The sequence below is a fragment of the Rhea pennata genome, chromosome 3 (genome assembly GCF_028389875.1).
Source record: "Rhea pennata isolate bPtePen1 chromosome 3, bPtePen1.pri, whole genome shotgun sequence".
Classification (NCBI taxonomy): domain Eukaryota; kingdom Metazoa; phylum Chordata; class Aves; order Rheiformes; family Rheidae; genus Rhea; species Rhea pennata.
The window spans coordinates 128454593-128477220 of NC_084665.1; the positions used below are offsets into that span (position 1 = coordinate 128454593).

Consider the following 22628-nt stretch of genomic DNA (forward strand, 5'->3'; position numbering starts at 1 on the left):
TTTGGCAAAAGGGGCAAACATCTTAGGTATAGGTCTTCTGACTGGGTTTCAGTAGGGTATCAGAGGGAAATGATATCCTGTTGCTGCTATAGAGAATGAAGAAGCCACAGGACTCTTGAAGGTGGTCTGGGCCAAGAGAAAAGCAGAAGCGTGGCTGGCAAATGAGTGATTCCCATGGGAAACCCCACCTTCCAGCCCCCGTACAAGTGTAGCATGGAGGTGGAAAAGGGCATGGGAGTAATACAACTGCTCCTAAAATAAGGGATTCTAGCAGGGGGAAAGAGCTTGCGCATTTTAGGCCTGGTTCAGGTTATTCTGTTGTTTCCAAGGTATAGCAACAAGCAACACAACTGCTGAGGCTGGAATGTTGTGTCATGTCAGGAAAAGAGCTCAGGTGAATTTTGACCCTGAGCCTTGAGACAACAGATACAACTTCACACGCTTTATATCTAGTTATAGGTACTTGGTTATAGTCCTCTCAGAAGCTGACAACAAGCTGCAAGCCTGCTGGTCACTCTGGAGAACAAGAACCCTAGATTTGGGGACTGATAGTGAACTGCTAACTGCTTGTCACTGCTCGTCACTGGAAAGACGTATTCATGGGATAGTCGCCAAAAGCTACTGCTGTGCTACATTTAATGCTACATGCTATAGTTGTATTATTAGTGATACAAGTGGTGTTATTCTGCACTGTTTTGCATATATTTTCCTTGGAATAGAAGGAGGGAATGTGTTTAGATATCCAAATGAACATCTTATGCAACCTGGTATCCATTCTGGAAGCTGTGATGGACTCCAGCTGGAGGCGGTTGAGCTGGGCATCCAGAGTGGCCTGAGGGTCCTCAGAGATCATCTAGCCCAGTGGGTGACTGGAAAGCAAGAGGTCCCATGGGTGCACCAGGCCTCGAAGCTGGCTCCAGCCTCTGATGGGAACCGGGAGGGGGATGACAACTATTCAAGGGCACAGACACTGGCGAGCAAAAAAGGTGTTATTCTCCTGCTCTGGTATGCAGGCTGGCTGCACACGGGAGGAGAAACTGCCTGTGCTTAGTCAGAGGCAGGTAGGGGAGTCAAGGCTAAAGCATGATAATTCCCAGTAAAAAGCCTAAAACACAATGTGAACCGAAGCATTGGAAGGGAACTGGGGGATGCCAGACTGCCCTCATCTAGATAATTAATATAACTACATAAATAATACTATTGTGTGATACTAAAAGTGTCAAACCCCCCAGATTTAGGTAGAGATGCAGCAGAACTGAGAGCAAGGAGGGAAAGGTAACTGAGGGTGCAGTTTATTTGGGAAGGTTCTTGTAGTTGGTTTTAGGATGATGCTAATCCCAAACACCACAACGCTGGGCTCAGGACCAGAGTGAGGCTGAGGGATCATCTCTAGTCCCAGCTGCAGGATCGTGGGATCAGAAGACTGAAGGGGGCCAAGGTGCAGGAACCTCTCTTGACCTTCTGGAAGGGTCTCCCTCAGCGGTACTTGACCCACCAGGGCCATGACTCTTATGGCAGCAGCATGGACAGATGCTGGTTAGAGAGATCTGGGAAGGGGGAAGGAGCTGGTTTCACACAGGGCCCTGTCCCAACCCTGCAGAAATGCTGGCTATGAAAGAGCTGGTCTCAGACTGGCCCCAGGGTGCTCCCTGCCCCTCTTTCCCCACTACCATGGGCTGCTCTGATGCTGCTCCCGCCATCAGCAGTATGGAGTGGTGCCACATCCCTGCTGCATGCAAGCAAGCCAGGGCTGGGTTGGTGCCGTGTTCCTGCTGTGCACTGGGGAAGCAGGGAACAAGGCTCCTTCCAAGACGTAGCAGAGGAGAGGCGCTGAAGTGGCTCTGCCTTGAGCTTGCTGCATCCTCCCATCCTGAGGAAGATTCACCAAGCAGTAAGCAAGCTGGTGTCTGGGCAGAGGCAGCAATACTGCCTGCCTGTGCTCAGGCACAGTGGTCAAGAGAACCAGAGGAGAAGGGCCAAGGCTGAACCCTTTAGCGTAACTTGAAGGCTGTGACAGGAGGTGGGGTGGCAGGTCCTACACTGGTTATATGTGACCGCTGCAATTTCCATCAACCAACCTGTGATCTTGAATGAAAACAGCTGCAGACAGCAAAGACATTAGGCTTCTCTGTACGGGAGAGAGGGTGGACCAGCGCTCTTGGAGGATGTACCAGGCTGATGGGAGGAGGCTGTGAGCAGGGTAGTGTGGAGCAGGGCATTGCACAAGAGTGGAGACTGCTGCTTGGCGGGCTTGGCTCAGCTGAGAGAGCTGGGAAAGGTCTATGGAGCCAGCAGTGTCTACAACCTGCTATCAGAAAGCCTGGACAGCCCCAGGCTGGAGATGAAGGCTCTTGCCTGGCTTTGGCCCCACTGAGGGAAGGGGCAGGCAGGAGAGGACACAGACCACATGGCTTTGAGCCATGAGGAGGGCAGCACTTTCCTACCGTGCTGTGAGTCCCTGGGATTGGGGAAGCACTAAGCTGTGACCCACCAGCATCTTTGGAGGGTAGAGGGGCCTTCCTTGGAGATCACACACATGCCTGCAGCCCAGGTTTGGAAGAAGTGTATTAGCCCCTGCCAGGCAGCACCAGCTCCAGACACAATTTTGGCTGGGGGCTGAGAAAAGCCATGCCCCAACCTCAGGCGCTTACTGCGCTTCCTTGGGGCCCGGTGGCTTCAGGTCCATCCACTGCATGGGAGGGGAGAGCAGCTCGCTGTTCACCTGCAGGAAGAGGAACCCTGAGCCTGACTGCGCTGGGCTCCAGTGGCCCCAGTGTCTGCAAGCTCTGTGGGGCAGAGAGGGTGGGCACAGCTGGGATCAAGCCTGGGGACATGGCACAGGGCTAATCTGCCATCTTTATGGGTCCCCCAGTACATGCCATGGGGCAGCACCCAGGGTCAGACATCAGCACCAGTTAACGACCCAGCAGAGATGTGGCACCAAGTATGTCCGGGCTGGGTTGTCTGCTACAGCTCTGGGAACGCTGGCAGCATTGCTGGGACTCGCAGCGGACACCAGGGCCCTGTGAATCTTCACTCTTGGGTTTCCAGGCCCCCTGGGCAGAGGGGCAGGGACCCTCCAAAGTCTGGCTAAAAAGCCAGAGCACTCCTCAGCTCTGTCTATGCTAATAAATATCACAGCAAGGCTCAGCTACTGCCTTCTGGTCATCCACACTGGGACAGTGCTGAGCCCAGCCCATTCCCGGGCAGGGGCAGTGCTTAGCCAGGGGAAGGGCCACCCTGGGGTAGTCTGGATGGGCCCTAGCCTTGGAGGGGAGAGGTCAATGGCCAGCCCTGCCTTTTGTGCCCACACTAATGCCCGCTGTGGGACCTCCACAGCCAGTGACGTGCTAGCTCTCAGCTCTCTTGGCAGGCTGTGCAGCCGGACCCTGTCTAGCCCTGTAGGTCCTATGGGCTCCAGACGCTCTTGCTTTCCTTCCTGCATGCCCAGCCCCTACCTCTGAGCATCCTCTGTGCCGAGCATACTGCCAACAGGCTGCAAGCTGCAACCTGCATCCAAAACTGGCTTGGACAGTCTCATACTCAGCCAGAGCACCAAGGTTCTGAGGGTGAAGGGACAGGAGGATGCTCCACTCACCTTGGAGGTGACGTACTGATCCAGGAGCAGGCACAACTCTGAGTTCTGCTGCTGCAGGACACCTACTTCAGTGATCAGGTTGGCCCTCTGGGCAAGGATGTGGCTATGCAGAAAGGATACTATGTTAACAGGGAACAGCAAAGCCTTGGCCCCAGAGGCTGACAGGGAGCCGTTGGCAGGGTCTCTGGGGTCTTAACACACCCTGCAGAGCCACTCCCCAGGGATGTGCAGAGTGGGTGGGCCACCTCATGGGGCCCTGCTGGTTGTCACCAGTGCTGTGCATCCCTCAGCTGGTCCTCAGCATAGTGCCGGCACCAGCCCCACACACCAGTGCTGCTCTCCTGCCACGCTGTCCTGGCAGCACCCCCAGGGAGCCCTGGGCACTGTGCCTAGCTGCTCCAGGCTCAGTGCCTGTCAGCCACCGTGGGGGCATCACAGAAGTCCTACTGAGCTCCTGCCCACAGGAGCAGCTGGGTTTGGCAGCCCACTCTCCCAGCAAGGTCTGCAGGATCAGCCTGTGCCAGTCCCAGTACGGCTCTCCCAGCCAAGCTGTCAGCCTGCCAGGCACTCACTGGTATTTCTCCAGTGCCACCATCAGTGCGTCCCAAAGCTTCAGCTTTGACTCAGGGATAGCGTGTGCCAGAGCGTTCCAGTACTCCTCGTCCTTGGAGCTGTCCCGTCCCTGCAGCAAATCCATCGCTGAATCGTCCTTCCCCCTGAGGGACAGAGAGAAAAGCTCTGGGGCTCCGGGCTCAGCTCTACTTGCGTGAGGAGCAACCCTGGATCCTTCAGCTGCACTGAGTGCTATTGCCATCACCACACAAATGAGCACAACCCCACAGCTGTTGTGAATGCTGCTGGCACTGCCTGCCTCAGAGGTTTGCTGCTTCTCCCTGGGCTACTGTACACCTCTTGCCTGGTTGTTCCCAGCTATCCCTCACCCTGGCACTGCCCCTCAGAGCTGGCCTGTATCAGGAGCAATCCATGCTCCGGCGGGACCCTTCCCACCCTTCTGCCAGCTTGCAGGGTAGTCAGGGGCAGATCTGGTTCCAGCAAGGGGAATACAGTCTCCCCCAGCTCTGCACACATCCCCACAGTCCTCTACCTCCTCAGTGTTCCCAGCCCCGCCTGGCTCCCTCCCAGTGACGAGAGCCCTGTTCTGTCCCTGGAAAAGCACCCCTGCTAATAGTCTCACCTCAGCTTGTCGAAATCCCGCACAAATGCTTTGAGGACCTTTAGGATGTCGTCAGCATGGATGTACACAGACGGAAGGGAGTCCAGTAAGCTCCGAGAGGATGTCAGCTCGGTCCTGTGGGAACTGGATCCATCATCTGCTGCGTCCGCAGACAGATCTGCAGGATCCTCACTGGCTGGGCCCTCCTGGCCCTGAGGGGTGGCCTGGCTCTGGAAGGAAGGCCCAGATGAGTACTGTGTCCTTCCCACTGTTTCCTTCTCCTCACAGCTCCCAGCCCCCTGCAGCCTCATTCTCTCACAAATTTAGAGCACCCAGGCAAAAAAAAAGGAGGTACAGGAGACTCTCTCTGGTTATGGCAGAAGCAGATCACAGCTCACTGGCCTCATTGCTGTCCCGGGCTGTGCCTGTACTAGTAACAAAATAGGCCAGATATTCTCTTGTTTGGAGGTCAACTGACATGCTTGGATAAATCCCTTTGGGTATAAACTCATTTCCCAAACACTGTGGTCTCATTTAAACTCCTTACTGGGATCAGTCCAACTCCCTCTCTGCTAGGAAGTGACTCTGTAGCAGAGCTCTTCCCTGCCCCAACCCCGCACCTGGGCAGGCCCTGGCCAGCCTGTTCAATTCATCCCTTGCATCCAGGGCTCCTCCAAACCATCCTGGAGATGGCCCTACCCCAAGCTAACCCCTGTACCTGCGCGGGGATAGGTTGGGGCTGGGGGCCTTGGTTTGGACTCCCCACACCCCACCCAGTGGGCAGTCTCCCCACAGTTCACCTCCCTTGTCTAGTCACAGGGAGATACTTCAGGTCTGCTGGGCTGTGCTGTCCCACACTGTCCTCCTTGGATCCATGACCCATGGAGGCGTCAGGAGGCGTTCTGCTCCTGCTTTCCTGGTCCCCCTGCTCTGCCAGGCTCTCCCCACCACTGTCCCTGTCTGTCCCACCTGGCTGACAGCCACCTCCTGGGCTTTGTACTTCAGGAAGAAATCCACCAGCTGGTACAGGTCATCCTCACTGTCAATCTCGAGGGCCTGGGGAGCAGAAAAGCCAGGTTAGAGTCCCTCAGAGACATCACGGGAGCAGGAACTAAATGAACAGCATTTCCCTGGAGAAGAGGGTGCCTCTCTGTGGAAGGGAAGGTCATTCTGCAGCAACGGAGGGATGCTGCTTGACTACCCTTGTGAAGGAGTTTGAATCAGCTTTAAGTCCCAGATGCTGGGAATTTTGCCAAGGCTCCTCTGGGAGGCCCTGAGGAGGGGGCATCTCTGCACCTCTTCTGCAGTAAGGGTAATGGCTATGCAAAATCTGTGCAGGAGCAGTTAGTAAGAAGTGGTTTGTGTGGGACAGCTGGGGGGTACCTGTGGATGGAAGAGTACAAACCTCAGCTTCTGAGAACAGGCTGGAGACATTGTCCGATTCATCAGCAGCATTGGCTTGGGCTGAGAGGTGTCTGGCCAGTTTGCAGCACTCTCCCATAATGCTTCTCTTCCCTCACTGCCACTAAGTCCCCCAAAGAGCCCAGCTGAACATCCATTGGGCAGCTCAATCCTATGTCTCCTTGTCCTGTCCACATGGACATGGGGCAGAGGTGACTCCCTCTCCTTGTACAGAAGCTCTTTGCCTCTTTGAAGGCCACTCCTGTCCCCTCCAGATGAACCGAGTCTCGTTCCTTCAGCCTTTCCTGGCAGGTCATGCTCTCCAGCCCTTTCACCATTCTTGCCCCCTGTTCTGGACTCTCCTGGCTGCTTCCCACCTTTCAGGGGGACAGGGACCAAACCTGGAGGCAATTACCCAGCAGCAGCCTGACCAAGGCAGAGCAAAGCCCCATGATTATCGTGACGACTGCTCTGTGTCTCCGTGTGTGAGACTTGCCTTCCTATGTCCCAACACTTTCAGCTACCTGCAGCCCAGAAGAATACCTGCCTGCCCGGTCGGCTCTCGTGCTTTGGGTCCCCGATTTTTCCTGCTTACATGTATCCGTCCCTCCCAAAATGCACCCAACCATTTTCCTGGGCCACTTTTGGGACACTGTGTCCTACACGCTTTCCTACATGATCATCAGTCTTGCCACAGGAAGTGCTTCTCTGCAGCCCTTTACAGGCCAGCCCCCAACTCACAGTGAAGATGGAGTCAAGCTTCATGAGGGTGCGCTCGTGCTTCCCCAGTGGCTGCAGGAGCCTCAGCAGCTTGCTCTCAATGAGGAAGCCCTTGAATGACACACAGAGAAAAGGGAACAGAAAAATAGTGAGTGTTTCTTTTGTGCTCAGAATACAGCTGCAACACAGCCAGGGTCAGAGAAACAGCCAGGGAGCTACAACATCCTGTGACTGTGCCATCCTACAACCGCAGCCTGAGCGGGGAAGGGCAGCAGAGGCTAGGTGGCATGAGGATGTTCCTCCTCAGCCAGGAGACTCTGGAATAGCCCCCCAACAGGAGCAGGCATGGAAGGCATTACCATCCTCAGTGCCTCTTGCTGAAGAAGGGTCGCAAGGGCAGAGAAGGGTCTGGCACTCATTAGTTCATCAGCATAGCAATAGCCATAAGGACCTCCTGAGTCTCCCTGGAGAAGGGGAACACAGCCTGGACCATTAGATGTGGCAGTTCTGCTGATCTATGCTTATTCTGGCCTGGGAAGCATGCAGCCCTCCACCACCCACAGAGATCAATCACCTCATTCCCAGTGAGATCCAGGTGCACATATTCACCTGTGGATCCGGGCTCTTGGGCTGTGGCTGTTACTAGAATCACGTATGTCCCCACATGCAGGGGAAAAGCTTAGGGATCCACTCGCAGCCTGTGGGAGCTCTTTGCCAACAGACTGCTTGGCACAGCAAGGCAATGCCATGCAGAAGCCTTTACCCTAAGATTCAGGGCTCAGAAGAGCTCAGCAACCAGGGGACAGCATGTCTGCTCTCCACCTACCCTTCCTGATCGAGGCATGTACTACACCTGTCACGCACCAACTCATCGCTCACGAGCTCCAGGATCCTCTTGACAGTCTTCTTGGAGATACTTCGCAGAGGTGTGACTTTATCCTCAGCCTTTTCTGGGTTCTCTCTTCCTCCTTCTCCACTGGCCATTTCTTCCTTCCCCTTTTCTCTCCCCTCTTCCTCTTGTCCCTCACAGCTGCTCTCTGAAACACAGAGAAGGGTGAGCAAAAGATCTTTGTGCTCTGACTGTGCTTCGCACACTGCCACAAGTAACGTCACTGGAGCAGTCATGAGGAGAATCACAGCTGTGCCCTGAGACCTAGAAAGCCTCACTGAGGCCCAAGGATGCAAGTTGGCTCTGGGTCAGCATTTCTGCAGCTAGCAACACTGGGCCAGGTACAGATTCCCAGGCTGGCTCAGCATGAGCCAGCTCAGAGTGGGACACAGGCCAGCCTCTGCCTGGGCTCAAATAGTTGTAAGAACCCACATAAAGCCCTTGGGATGGAGTGCAGACTCTAGACTTTGGTTCACTGCTTTCTATTGTGAAACACTCTCCATAAGTATCATGTTTACTGCCACAAGCTTTGGGCAGGTCCCCATGTTACTGCCTGTTAAACCCTTTTCCTCCCTGCCAAGCACTGTCTTAATGTCAGCCCTAGGTTTTTGCAAAGACAGGCACAGTGGGGCCACAGACAGAGCCAGGGCCTTGGCTTTCCCTGCAGTGCAGACAGCGAGGCCCAGTGCCTTTCCTTCCTGGTCACCTCCCAAAGGGACGATGAGCTCTACAGAAGGGAGATTTACCCCCATCTAGTAAGGGCTCTCTGACAGCATGGGAAGGTCCCTGCTGAGTGCTGACAATAGCCCTGTAATCTATCTGCACCTCAGCCTCCTCCTCCAAGCAAGAGCAAAGAAAGTAGTGACAGAGGGGGCTGTCAGAGGGAATGGGAGGGCCTTCCAGTGCCACAGGGACAACAAGAACACCCAGGCTGTGCGTCCCACCTGTCAGCATTTCCGCAGCCAGCCTGGTGGCAGTCCTCTTTCCCTTGTAATGCCTGAGGGGGCCGACATTGTTCAGGAACCAGTAATGAGGCTCTTCCCAGGGCAGCCCCAGCTGCTGCGTGTGAATGATGCGATCTGCATCAAAGGCTCTCCGTATCAGCCCTTTGGCTTCCTTCTCATTCATGAGCCAAACCTCCATGAACTTCTCAGTATCGCTGACAGCAAAATGCCTGTGCAAAAGGCAGACAGCTCACGGAAGCAGCCTCCACACCCTGGAGCAATGAGGCAGCTTCCCTCAACGCCTCGCTCAGCTGCTCTGAAGCTTGCAGCCAAATCTCATGGTGGATGAATGGCCAGGCCTCCACACACACCCCACCTCATCATTCTCTGCAGCTCCTTACACTGCCCCACGATGCGTTCATAGTCCACTGCCAGGCTCTGGTTCTCCTCCCTCATCTGCTTCTCTTGTTTGGCCAGTTTTCTTCTCAGGTTATTGAGCACATCATGAAGCCTAGAAGGGGAGAGCAAGGCTGGGAATCTCTGAAGAGGGGTCTTTACACATATCCAGTTTGTATGAAGGCTTTGGGACTTGGGGCTACCTATCTACTAGTGACTACCCAGCACCAAGGCCTGAGCATGGTCCCGGACCCATTTGGCACAGACTGGCCATTGCCATCTTGTTTAACTCTCTGATTAGCCTTATCTAAGCTGTCCTGGTAATGGCCCTGCCTCAGACTGACCCCTGCTCCTGCCCAGGAATGTGCTGGGAAAGGGCCTACTGGCCTCTGCTAGATGATGGGTTCCAAAACATATGGCATATGGAAGGTGAAAGCAGGTAAAGCAGAGCCCATCTTCCAGGGACTGTTTTTACCGGTTGAGCTTCCTCTTCTGCTGGGATTTGATGATGGTGTTCTCCTCATCCTGCTTTTTGAGCACCTGGAGATTATACTCTAGCTTCTCCTGGTTGAGCTGATAGATGGCTCTCACCCGCTGGAGCTGCTCCTCCAGGGTCTAGCATTTCAAACAACATAAATAATGTAGTGCCGTGAGCAAAGGTCACACTGAAGCCTGGAGCCTACTGATCCTACATCCCCAAATGCCCTCTTCCCATGAACACTTCTCTCAGCTACCCCATCTGCCTGGCTAGCCATGTGGCACACTCTGGAGCTGAAGTGATGGATGGATGTGCTGGTTGTCCATGAATACATGCTGCCTGGCTAGGTCCCGGGAATGGGGAAGGGACCAAAGTTGCACTCAGCTCTCCCTGAGGCTGAGCGGGATGCTAATTTGGGCCTCTCTCCTCAAACTATCCACTGATTTTCACGATGCTTTTAGGAGCTCTTGGCTCTGAGACCTCTACCCTCCTCCTACCAGTTTGAGCTAGAAGGGAAACTGGAGGAACGGACACACAAGGGGAGTAAACCACAAGCTTATAGAAACCAAGAAAAAACATGTAACATGTCTTTAGCACCAAAGCATTTGTGACAGCATGGTCACACTGCTCAGCCTGGAGAACAGGAGAAAGGCAGTAGGTTCCTTCCTTTCCTCCAATGGGAGCTGCAATGGGGAGTCTCTCTCAGCCCCTCAGCACCCTGTTTTCTTGACAGCTGATAGAAAGGAAGAGGCACTTCCAGCGCTGATTCCCCCAGTCTCCTGGGGATGCTCCATTGGGCCGGGAGATATCACATCCAGCCTATGACCACTGTTCTCTGACAGCCCTAAAGGCCATTTGGAAACAAGTGCCGGGGGACACACTGGTGTGTGATCAGGGGAATTCCAGCCACAGACTTGACGGCAGCATGCCTGCAGGTATGAGTGAGCAGTAGTGTCCAGGCCTGGCATGGTTTAATTCACTAGTATAAGTGTTTCCCATATGTGAGAGGAGGTAGTGCAGAAATCTGATACTGAAAATCTTATAATGCAATTTACTGTGGAGGTCTATAAAGACTTCTTCCACAATAGAAAGTGTTTTGAATTAAGCTGCTACATGGTTCCATATTAAACCATCACCTACAGGCTCAGTTAGACAGAGAAAGGTCACAACAATCTGCACCGGAAAGACAGTCAGCCTTTATCCCCCGGGGCTAAGGCCAGAGAGGCCTTGTTTTCCGCCCAGTGGGATCTCTGTGGGCAGTCCTGAACTGCAGGCTAGAGAGCAGAGCATACACTGGTACGTGAGTTAGCTGATTTTACAACAGGGTTAGTAGAGACAACTTGGAAATACATCCAGAAGCAGTCCCACCTGGGTAAGAAGTTGGTTCAAGCTATCCCTAAAACCCTGCACCAGAGCATGGCACAATCACTGTAGCTAACCTTCAGCAAGCCCTTGCTATCTCTGTGGTTTTCCTCATGTGAAATCTCAACAACTCAAACCTTAATCTGAATGCCAATTTAAATGTTCTCAGAGGAAACCCGGGAAATATGGGCTAGAGACAATCTGTAGAAGGTTTTACAGTGATATGTAACTGTCAACACCTGTCAAACTGGAATGGCAAGTTCAGTGGGGCAGTCCTGAGTCTGCAATTTCTTCATCTTTATATTGATAACCTGGAAGGTGATAACAGAGCACATAACATTCACAAATTGCTCTATGCCTGCGGGAGGGAGGCAGCAGCACTTTGGGGATCAAGGTTCACAAAACGAAATGTGATGCTGCTGCAAAAATGCACCTGCCATCTTCAGCTGTAGTCATGGGAGTGTTGTACGTAAGACAGGGGAGGTAATTATTCCTCTGCTTTGTACCTACATCCAGATTGGCAGCACACTTGAGAAGATGGGAGAGAGCCTAGAACAGACCAAAGGGAGCTGAGACAAATGACCCACAAAGAAAGGTTGAAAGTCTGAGGCTGTTTAGACCACGGAAAGAGATTTCTGTTGGGAGATGGTAAGTCTTCAAATATGCATATATTTTTATATATAATATTTTTATATATAATATTTTCCCACCAGAGCGGAAATATTATGGGCCTTACTGAAGTCCATGTTACATGTCCCATTTCTCCCACACAGGCCTTGGCAAACAATATGTGACAACTTGCAAGAGATGTGTCAGGTGCAGCAAAGCAGCTCTACTGAGCTGTGAAGTCTAATTAATATGGGGGAAAGCAAGCCTGAGAGCCTAGGAAAAACATGATGGCTGCACCTCAACCGACTAGCAAGACTGCAGAAAGCCACAGAAGCACTGCTTTGTTCTGCAAAGTTTTGCTCTGCAAAGTTACTTGCAGAGAATGCAGTGGTTTAAAAAGCATCCATATCTTGGGCAACCACAGCAACGAGGTTTGGATCCCAACTGCAGGGTAGCGAGTCCGCCCATGCTTGTTCAGCTGGCCGTGTGCAAGGGCTGTGCTCTTCCATTGGGTGCCTGACTAGCTGAGTAAGGGCGATCTCACAGTAACTCTAGCGCCAAGTGAAGATCACAAGTATTACAGAAGTCATGGATCCTTGGCTAGACATCAGAGGAAAAAGCTCACCTATCCTAGGCCTGACATCTCCTAAAACCTTGACAAAGGAGGAAATAAGGCTGGTATGACATGGGTCGTGAGAGACTCATACTTACTGCTCATCTTATCAATCGTGATGCCAGAAGTAGTGAACCCCACAACCTTCCCAAGTGCTTCATGTGTCCTAGAGTCACAGCTCACATGTTACAGACCTCTGGGAGCCAAGGGCAGACAGACAGTGATGTGTGTTGACATGGGGAGGAGAGAACAACAGTTCCTGACAACATGGGGCCAGACTGTGCCTACTGAAGAGCTGAGGTGGCCAGATATCAGTTGCAGCTCTCCTACTAGCTAGCTGATCTCCTCAGCCAGCTCACACTGAAAAGCCAGGGGGTCTGCTCCACTGCCCTCCCACATGGCACACATCAGCCCTTCCAGTACCTGTACGTTATTCTCCAGCTGGCTCTTCATGTTGTTATACTCCTCCACACCCTGCACCTGCAGCTGATTCAACTGCTTCTCAAACTCTTCCACCTTTTTCATACGGGCAGCCAGGTCTTCCAGCTGTGGGCACAATGAGAGTCCCATACGTAAGCGGTAACAGCTTTCCCCCATGATCACAGCTTCTTGGCCATCCTAAGCAAAGCCATCCTAAGCAAAGCTATGCACAGATAATTCCCTGGCAGAGCAGGCTGCAAGCCTGTCCTTCTGCCCCCACACATTCCTGAGGAACCGGCTGCCTTTCAGCACACAGTGTCTTTGGAGAAGGCTCAGTGCTGGAGAGCAACACTGGTCCTGGCAGCCTTTATAAACCGCAGGGGCACTTTACCTCCTGAGCGTTGTGGGCCTGAATGGCTTCCTCCCACTTCTTCTTATTGTCGTCCAGCAGCTCTTGCCGTTCTAGCTCAAAAGCCTTCTGTAAAGGAAACAGCCCTTCAGCATCACAAGGTCCCACTTCCTCTGGTTGCCAGCCCTGCAGCAGTCTGGGCCAGCAGCCTTCAGGAGAGGACTGGCTTCAGACTGCTGCCGCTGTCCGCTGAACACACACTGGCCTGACCTCCGTCCCAGGACCCCGCTGTCAGCGAGCTTACACTGTGAGCCCATTGAGACTGCTACTACCAGCCACCTAGAGCTCCTGGTGCTCGGGAATTCCTCATATTCACTGGAAATCATTCTTCAGTGATTAGCAGAGGAACTTGGTCAGACAGCCACTTAATTTCACCTAGAAAGACATTACATTAAGAGGGAGAGATGCCCTTACTCAACAACAAATGCAGGCTTGACCTGTGTAGTGGGACCTTTCAGCTGGTGCTCTGCAGAAAGTCAGGCCAAACAACCACAGTGTTTCCTTACAGCTTTTAGAGAGATGAATAACCAGCCATCAAGCAATAAGAGCTTTCACATGCTACTGACTCTCTCTATACTTACAGTTGTTCACATGGAAAGCTCCAGCATCATATAGGCTGGCCCCTAGCACTCAGCACCATTCAGTGCTCTTGCTTTGCCTGATTTCAGCCTCATTCACCAAGACACCAGACCTACCTGTCTGGACAGTAGTCAGCCCAGCCAGTGCAATCAGCCTGAGGCTTTTCTTGTGGCAGATATGGAGAAATGGCTGCCAGTTTACTCACTAGACTCTTTCTCCAACAAATTATTTGGCTACCTCAATCTGTAGAAGTTCATGACGATAGTTTTTCAGCATGTTCCTGATCTGCTCCTCCATTCTCTCCAAAAGGAGGTGGATATCATCTGACTGCTTCTTGAGGGCATGCACATATTGCTCATCTTTGCTTTTCAGCTCCTGGAAGAGACGAGAGGATGCTGAAATTTTGTCATGAATCCTCAGAGGCTAATTGAGAGGCTAACACCCAGACACCGCCTTTCTCAAAGTACAGCAGATTATGAGGGCGAAGGGCCAGAGCATCAAGAACATGCTGCAGGGAAGACTATTTCCCTCTACAGAGATGCTCCTCCTCTCTGCTCGTTCACTGTTTTCCTCCTGTGCAGTCTGAGACGTGCAGGCTGGCCTTACTACTACCAGGACATACAGCTATCCCTGGAATGACTGGCAACACATGGATCTCAGCTCATGAACCATCCCAAAAGGCTACTGGAGATGTCTATTGGCAGGGGAAGTTAGCAGTGTGGATAGGGGTGGCTCTGAGCCAGGTAACCTCAGGGTAATACCACCACTTTCAGTTTCCAGTACAGAAGAGCCATTGCTTGCCTAGGGCTTGGTACTGAGGGGCTGAGAGCTGGACAGAGGGACAACCACTGCTTTAGAACGACATCCTCCAGAGCTTGAAAACACCAGACCCTCCTGGCTGTCCCTTTCTGGCCCCCATGCTACCTGCTGCAGTTCATCGATGAGCTTGTTCTTCTCCTCTAGGAGCAGCGTGCACTGCTTCTGCTGCTGGTTCAGCAGCTCCCACAACTCCTGAGGGATTGTCTTCTTCTCGGCCAAGGCCCATTTTGAGGTGATTGCTTCAAATTTGCAGGCATTAGTCTTGGCTTCATTCTCCAGCCTCTCCACCCTGCAGGCAGGAGGGAGTACAAGACCAACACAAGGTGAGGGAGGGAGGACAGCAGAGAGGACAGCTGCTCCAGCCATGGCTCAGTGGCCCATGTCACATTCAGCACCACAGGAGCATTTTCCTGTGTAACTCATTTTGAATACAAAGTAGCATAAAGATATCTTTGGGCCAGCAGCTTTCCTGGAACCTCAGCTACACAGTCTACCCCGACACTCCACACACTCAGAGCAATGATGACAGAACCAACAGATCCAAACCTGCTACTTCATTAGCTAATTCATTAGTTTCAGAGACCCTGAACATTAAAGGCAGTGCTTTTCACAAAGGAAAGGAAGCCAAAGTAAACTGGCTGGAGAAATGCCTGTCTGAAGAGAATGGCCTGCAGGATGCCAGCTCTGCCCCTGCTCAACGCTCTTATAACCACTTACCTGAGGGAGAAAAGACTAAAGAGCTCAGTTCAAGCAGTGGTCACCTCTGCAGGGACCTCTGCTCTTTTTGGTCTTTCTGCCAAGCGAGCCATCTCTCAGCAGAAATTGTTGGATAAGTGGTGCCAAACAGCTTCCCAGCTGTGTCTAGATTAGGAAACCAAACTGCCCAAAGATCACACTCTAGCATCAAAGCCAAGCGTCACAGAACAGCCCATGTCCATACTACGAAATGCTCTTCTGTTCCAAATAGGAGCCCCTCCAAACTGCCTTGGGGATGGGCCTTGCCCCAGGTTAACCCCTGCCTGGGGATGGGATGGGGCAAGGCTCATTTGCATGGACCAAAGTCGTGCCAAGGAGCAGGTTCACAGCATGCCAGCAAGGCCAAAAGAGGGGTTGTGTCCTGCTCTAGTGCTCTTTAGGGTACCAGTACAGATATGGCCCTGCAGCATCACTCCAGTGTCGTGACAGCAAAAGCGTTTAGGTTAGCACCAGGTTAACTAAGGATGAAAGACTGCCACATCACCCTGCTGTTGGAACAGGACACCCCCTAGCACTCACTCACCTTCACAGCACAGTGCCAAACCCTTTCCCTCTCCGTGGCCTGGCCCCAGGGCACAAGGTGGGAGCTGCCGGTTAAGGCAGTCTGTTGGATGGAGATGGGGAGCAGGAGAGAACGGTGCTCTGTGCTGCTGAGGAGGAGAGCCAAGCTGACCATGCAAGCCTCAGCCCCAGCGCTGGATACCTGATGGGACTGCACACAGGACATGGCCTCTGTTTAGTCACACGTAGGCACAGCAGCAGGCTGCTCCCACTCACCTTCCTCCCCCATCACCCCCAGACCTGCTCTAGGGGCCAGTTTTTGGGCACAGCATCTGGTTCCTTAATAAGATTCCCTGTGGGAAACCATCTGAGCAAGGGACAGGCATCCTGCTGCAACTGTGCTCCAACAAACTGTTCTTATAGTGCCCTCCAAAGGCAACTAGGAGTAAGGACTCCATGTTTCCCAGCAGAGCCACATCCACTGAATCCTGGAGACAGGGGTAAAAAAGCCAGTCCCTTAGAGACAGCTCAGCTCCTCTGGTGAAGCAGGACAGGTTTGCACAGGAAGCCATACAGGCAGGATCAGAGAATAACTGAAGCTGGAAGGGCCTCAGGAATTCTCTGGCTCCTGCTCACAGCAGGACTAATTTCAACATTAGAGCAGGTTGTGCAGGACCTTGTCCAGGCAAATTCTGGGTATTCCCAAAGAAGTTCCCACAGCATCCTGGGCCCTTGTCCCAGCATTTAATCACTCTCACTGTGAATGTCTTAATATCCAATTTCTCAAATTCTCATTCCTCACACAGCACAGCCTGGTGACGCACATTCCCATGATATGGCTAGTAACTATCCTTATCTCTTCTACCAGAGGGCAACCTCCAAAAATAAAAGGTCCCAAGAGCAGCGGTCTAGCTGTGACCCTTGTGCATGATATGCTGCAATTTGCAACCTCTCCAAGAGGTCTTGGCAAAATAGACTTCCGCATGATGGTAGATCTGCTTTTTGCTAAAAATTCAAAATCTTTCTTGAAGTAGTTACTGAACTGGCTCTAAGTTAATCATTCAATTCATTTGGGGTGCTTCAGACCACTGACAGTCACTTCAGGGACACTCAGGATCACACACACGATCACTCCAGCACCCTCAGCTTTTTCTGCTTGTTCTAGGTGAAACTGCACGTCACCAGGTGTTAGGGCATATCCTTGATTGACTGGATCATTCGACCAAGGGGCTCTGGCATTAGTCTACCGCTGCAGCATGGGTCATTTACCGAGATACCTTTCAGCACAGGATGGCATGTTCTCCCTCTCCCTGCCCTCAGCGTCTCCTCCTCTGTGACCCCCAAGCTCAGCAGAGCTCATTGGCAAACAAGAAGTGAGGGCAGCTAAGCCTACACTTCTGGAGCAAGGAGACTGCAAACACATGTGGTACAGCATTCCTGGTGGGAAGTTGAGAGCCCAGCATGTTTCTCATGATCTAGACCTGAAGATGTGATGGGTTTGGAGGAGACTGGTAACCAGAAAGTCTTTAGTACAGTAGTGCAAACCTGAGAAGCCACCAGCCCTGGCCTGGGGTGCTCTGTAAAGAGTCAGCTGATCAGAACGTGTGGCAGGCTGGGACTGGGAGGCTCCTTGTGTGTGTGGAATTTTGCCCTTGAGCATAAATTCAACATAGCCCTAACTTCTAATGTTTAACAAAGCATCCCTGCGTAACCAGAGCTGGGAAGTCTCAGCTGCAACATGGCCATTCTGGGAGGTGTTTAGGGAGCAGTACATACATCTTCCCAGCAGCACAGACCCACTCCACAGTCTTTTACCTCTGCAGCTTCAGCTCTGCCTCCTCTGCCCTCCTCTGAGTTTCTCTCGAGTCAACAGCCACCTGGATATTTGTCACCAACTGTGTGCCATCAAAGAGCAGCTTGGCCAGCCTCTGTGAAGGAGACAGCACACATCTTACATCCGGAGACCTGAGCTCCATAAGGAGGGATACTGGAGCAGCTCCCTTAATCCTGTATGCCCAGGGCCCAGTTCTTGTCCCCATTCTTGTTCCCACACTGAGGTGCTTGTGTGGACCCATAAGCCCTGTCTCCCCATGCTATGGCAGGGTTTGATGCACACTGGAAGGACCTCAATGTACCCATGAATCCTCATCTGGAGACCCAGCAGGTCATCAGCACCAAGAGGAATGGTCCCTTCCTCAGAGTACAGTCTATTTTTTCTTCCCCTGGATATGTGGATGGGGCTGAGCATGTCAGGATTTGGGTTTGGATGTGCAACCACGAGCCCTAGATCCCTCTGACAGATGGGCAGTTTGTTAGAGGGAAATCACATCCCTAAGATTCTGCCCAAGAATCACTTCCCATCCCATCCAGTCCTGAGGAGTGTGCATCACTGCTTCTTCCCACATAAAAGCTGCTGTGTGACACTAAGCTAAAAGGAGAACAAGGCCAAAAGTCTACAGGTCAAGGACCTGAGAACTTTCCTATTTCAGTGCCGTACCTGCCTGCTTTCCTCAATCTGCCTGTGGCTTCCTCTCTGCTCCTCCTCCTCCTCCTCAGCTGTCTTTGTCTCAACATCTTCTCCAAGGGCCTCCCTGGGCAGAGAGAAGTAAAAGGAGAGACAACATTTGGCCTGATACCACCTTTCTAGCACTGAAGGGCCCACAGCTGTGCATGTGGATCCCAGCAGAGACTGTTGAGTTCACTATGGCAATGTCTGGGGCAAAGATCCAACCTTGTAGGCTTTAGGTCAGATCCTGGGTGCCAGACCCCAGATCTTAGAAGGGGAGAAGCAGGGACTGCAAAGGAGCTGGGCTCCATTTTTTTCACAAAGCAAAAAGGAAAGGTGGTGTTGTTAAAAGCAGGAGACAGAAGCCTCAGTTCCACCAAGCACACTTTGCTCCTTCCTTCCTCTAGCAGGTTTAGCTCCAGCTAAACTTGGAGGGCAAGAGGCCCTCCAAGATGTGGAAAGGAGACAGGTAAGCGTGGACAAAACTGCTTGAGGGAAAACAGATCGTAGGCCTCCCTTTCTGGACCTGGAAGCAGAACCTAGGTCTGGTTAGTGCCTGCAGTACAGCCCTGAGGGTCTGTAGCAATTCTGCCCAAAGGGCAGAGGGTTACTGGCAGGGGGGAAACTCTGGGGCAGCGGTATCACAGGGGCATCTGGGGACAGGAAGGGAGGACACCTGCCCCTCCTGATGCAGAAGATATCAATCTGGCCCTGGTCTGGTAGACAGTGGGGAGCACTGACCAGGTCTGGGTCCAGGCTGCAGGAGTCCCTAATTTGGTGCTGGTTTAAGATAGGCAGAGTTCCCTGATCTAGTGCTATTTGGCCAGGGGTGTCCTCAATATAGCACTGGTTCAGGATGTGTGGGTGGTCCCTGACCTTGTGCCTGTTCAGGATTCATGGCAGTCCCTGACCCAGGGCCATTCAGCATGACAGGGGATGTTCTTGACCTGGGGCCTGTTTGGGAAGCAGGGCAGTCCCCAACCCGGTGACATCTGGCAGGGAGCAGGGAATGTCTCTGACCTGGTGCTATTTTGGGATTCAGTGCAGCTCCTGACCCAGTGCCAATACCAGGGGGAAGGTCCTAGATCCAGATCCTAGATCCAGTGAAGGCAGAGCAAGGACATCCGCATGTCCGTGACTCAGTACAGGTTTGAAATGGGGCTGTCCCTGACCCAGGGCTTGTTCAGGGTGGAGGAGCCTCAGTCCAGTACTGGTTTGGGGGCAGAGGAGTGGGGGGTAGAAGGTCCATGACCTGGTGCCTGTTTGGGGTGGATGGTCCCTGACCCAGTGCTGGTCCTGGGGGAGGATGGTTGTGGATTGGGCACCAGGCTGGGGGTTGTGGGGTCCATCCTTGACCTGGTCATCTACGTCGGTTTGGGAAGGGCTGGTTCGGCAGGAGATGGTCCTGCCCCAGCTGCCGGTTTGCTGGGCTGGGCAATCTGGACCTGCCGTCGGCTCACGTAGGGGGTCCAGAAGCCGGTGCCGGTTAAAGGGAGCAGTCCCTGGCCCCACTATGGGACGGGGAGCAGTTCGAGGGGAGGCCTGGACACAGCGGCCCTGACCCGGGCCCAGAGGAGGCACAAGGCCCCGGACCGACTGTGGGAGCAGCGGGGGAGGGGGGGGGCGGAGAAGTACGATCCCGGATCGCCCGTTTCTCACCGGCGCTTGGCGTCGAGGCGGGCGGCGATGCGGCGGCGGCGGGCGGCGATGCGCTCCTCGGGCCCGGGCGCGATGAGGGCCGGGCCCGGGCCCCGCCGCCGCCCCGGGAACACCGCCTCGGCGCCTGCACCGCGGCTCATGCGGCCCCGCGCCTCGCGGCAACGACAGCGGTAGCGGTAACGGTAAGGTAACGGTAACGGTAACGGTAACGGCAACGGCAACGGCAACGGCAACGCCGCCGCGCATGCGCGATACCGCTTCGCGGCTCCGCGTTGCGCGGCAACGACGATCCGGCGCATGCGCGCTGCCACTTCCCGGTCTGCGCGGCTCACGCGGCTTCGCGTTGCACGGCAACGCCCCCACAGCGCATGCGCATCTCAGCCTCTCCGCCCGCTCCGCGGCTCATGCGGCCCCGCGTTGCATGGCAACGCCGTCAGGGCGCATGCGCACTGCCGAACCTCCTCCGCCTCCTCCTCCCCCCCCACCCCCGCTCGCCCCGCCCCGGCCCGAGCCGGTGCGCGCGGCGTCGCACGGCAGCGCAACCGCCGGCAACGCGCATGCGCGCCGCCATGCCGCGCAGCCGCTCTGAGGGGGCGGGCGGCGGCAGACGCGGGGGTTGCTGCTAGGGAAATGCGGCGGTTCCATGGTGTCCCGTGTCCCCCGTAATCCTGGCACTTCCCCCCGTAATCCGGGCAGTCCGGGCCCAGGGTGGGCGGCTGCCTCAGCCGCGCTCTGCAGGGCCGGCCCTGGTAGCCGTTTCGTGGGAAGCGGTGGTCCCCACCACTGGCCGTCTTCTGGCTGAGGAGACGTCACCGAGCAGTGCTAACCTTCACCTCTTCCCCTCTCATGTCACGTATATGGCAAACAACACTGAAAGTACAGTGAAAACCAATAGGAAGCGACTGTGAAGGGGTATGAAAAGAACGTGACGGTTAAAGGCCAGTTCCTGCCCAATGCCAGGCACGCTCTGCCGATGGTGACTGGACAACCATGGGAAGCGTGTCAAGCTATGACTGCTGAAATGAATATGTAAGACTAAATGAATCATATAAATTAGGTACCAATGAAGCGATCGGGTCCCCCCATTAGGGCTTGTCCCGGGGACACCTCGTGCACACAATTAGAAGTTCTGATCCTTGTGATCTTGTATGCTGCATCCGAGTCTCTCCTCGTTTGGCAAGAGCCCGTCACGCTTCTGTGACAGGTGACAGTGCCGAGAGCCTGAGAGGCAGAGTAGGTGGTTGTGAAGGCCCCAGGGAGCAGGTGGCTCCAGAGTTGCTACTTTGGGGTTTGGTATGGGGCAGCACACACCAGGCTGTAGCTGGAGGGCATGCAGTGGAAAGGTGCAGGGAAGTTCTCTTTGGATCATGGGCATCCATCCATATACTAGGGAAGGCCACCTTGGCAGCTGCCCTAATCCTGGTGGCTCCAGGGCTGCTTTAGCACCTGTGTCTCCCAAGGGCCCCTGCAGCAGCCCCTTGGGGTCAGATGCAATGCTCATAGCCTTGACAGCAACCTCCCCACTCCCAGCCTTCTCCTCTCTCCATGGCAACTCCGGATGCAAATACCACGGCAACCCCTCAGCAACAGCACAGGCAACTCCACTGGTCCAAATAGCTGTGGCAATATCTGGGCATGCTGAAGGCAGGAGCTTTCTTCCTCTGGTTCTTCACAGCCAGAACCCTTCCCTCCTTGCCTTGGTAAACACAAGTCACTGGCTATGGAGGAGAAGGCCCTGTCCTGGAGTCCTGAGGCAGCTAGCCACAATCGTGTCAGCCCTATCCCTGTCACCTCAGCTCGCTTCATCCCAGAGCCAGGGTATCAGGTTCCCCAGACCAGCACAACCATGCCACCTCTGAATGGTGCAGAAGTCATGGTGGCTCCATCTGCACCAGGAACTGAACCTTGACTGGAGCTGGACAATGCACTTTGCCCTCATCCTCCCAGGATGTCCTGTCCTGTTCTGTGCTTTGTCCCCCTTGTTCTGGTTTCCCTTCCATGTGTCCCCTCCTGTCTCTCTCTCTTGCCACTGGGAGAAGTTCAGCTTGGGTTTTAAGCTGGTGTAATGGTTGTGTGTCCTCTCCACTCCTAAGAAGGCTGCATAGGACCCAAGTTGGGGGGGAGCCAGATGGAACTGAAATGCATCCTCCCAAGGGGGTGTTGGGAAAGGGAGGCAGGCTTGTTCAAAGCCTTGGGGTTCAAAGCCTAAATCAGAGATGATTTAGGGACTTCCTGATAGAGGAGCCAATGAGGAGAGGTGTTGTGCCGGACCTTGTACTTACAAACAAGGAAGGGTCAGTAGGTGACATGAAGGTTGGGGGCAACCTTGGCTGCAGTGACCATGAGATGGTGGCATTCAGCATCCTGCGAGGATGGAGCAGGGCAAAAAGCAGGATCACAACCCTGGACTTGCAGAGAGCCAAGCTTGGTCTCTTAAGGGACCTGCTTGGAAGAATTCTATGGGATAGGGCCCTAGATGGAAGAGTCGTCCAAGAAAGCTGGTTGATATTCAAAAATCACCTCATCCAAGCTCAAGAGTGGTCTGTCCCAGAGAGCAAGAAGGCAGCAGACTTGCATGGATGAACAAGGAGCTCCTGGCAAAACTCAAAACAGAAAAAGGAAGTATACAGAAGGTGGAAGCAGGAACAGATAACCTGGGAGGAATATAGTTGTCCGAGTGTACAAGATGAGGCTAGGAAGGCCAAGAGGCATCTGAAGTTTAATCTGGCAAGACGTGTCAAGGACAAGAAGGACTTCTTCAAATGCATCAGTAACAAAAGGAGACTAGGGAAAAT

At 53.7% G+C, this 22628-nt stretch overlaps 1 protein-coding gene across 1 annotated transcript; it reads right to left on the reverse strand.

Annotated features, from left to right (window-relative positions):
* Positions 1-1212: 1212 nt before the first annotated feature.
* On the reverse strand, positions 1213-20132 carry DRC1 (dynein regulatory complex subunit 1). The gene is made up of 20 exons (XM_062573132.1): positions 19834-20132; positions 18166-18259; positions 17484-17596; positions 14517-14700; positions 13830-13967; positions 12996-13082; positions 12608-12730; positions 9598-9737; positions 9103-9237; positions 8727-8956; positions 7758-7930; positions 6915-7004; positions 5742-5828; positions 4794-5002; positions 4171-4314; positions 3599-3701; positions 2652-2722; positions 2445-2540; positions 2079-2320; positions 1213-1870 (listed from the first exon to the last, which is right to left on the reverse strand). Exons 1-19 carry the CDS (start codon positions 20130-20132, stop codon positions 2299-2301), a joined length of 2538 nt encoding a protein of 845 aa, XP_062429116.1. The 3' UTR covers positions 1213-1870; positions 2079-2298.
* Positions 20133-22628: the final 2496 nt, after the last annotated feature.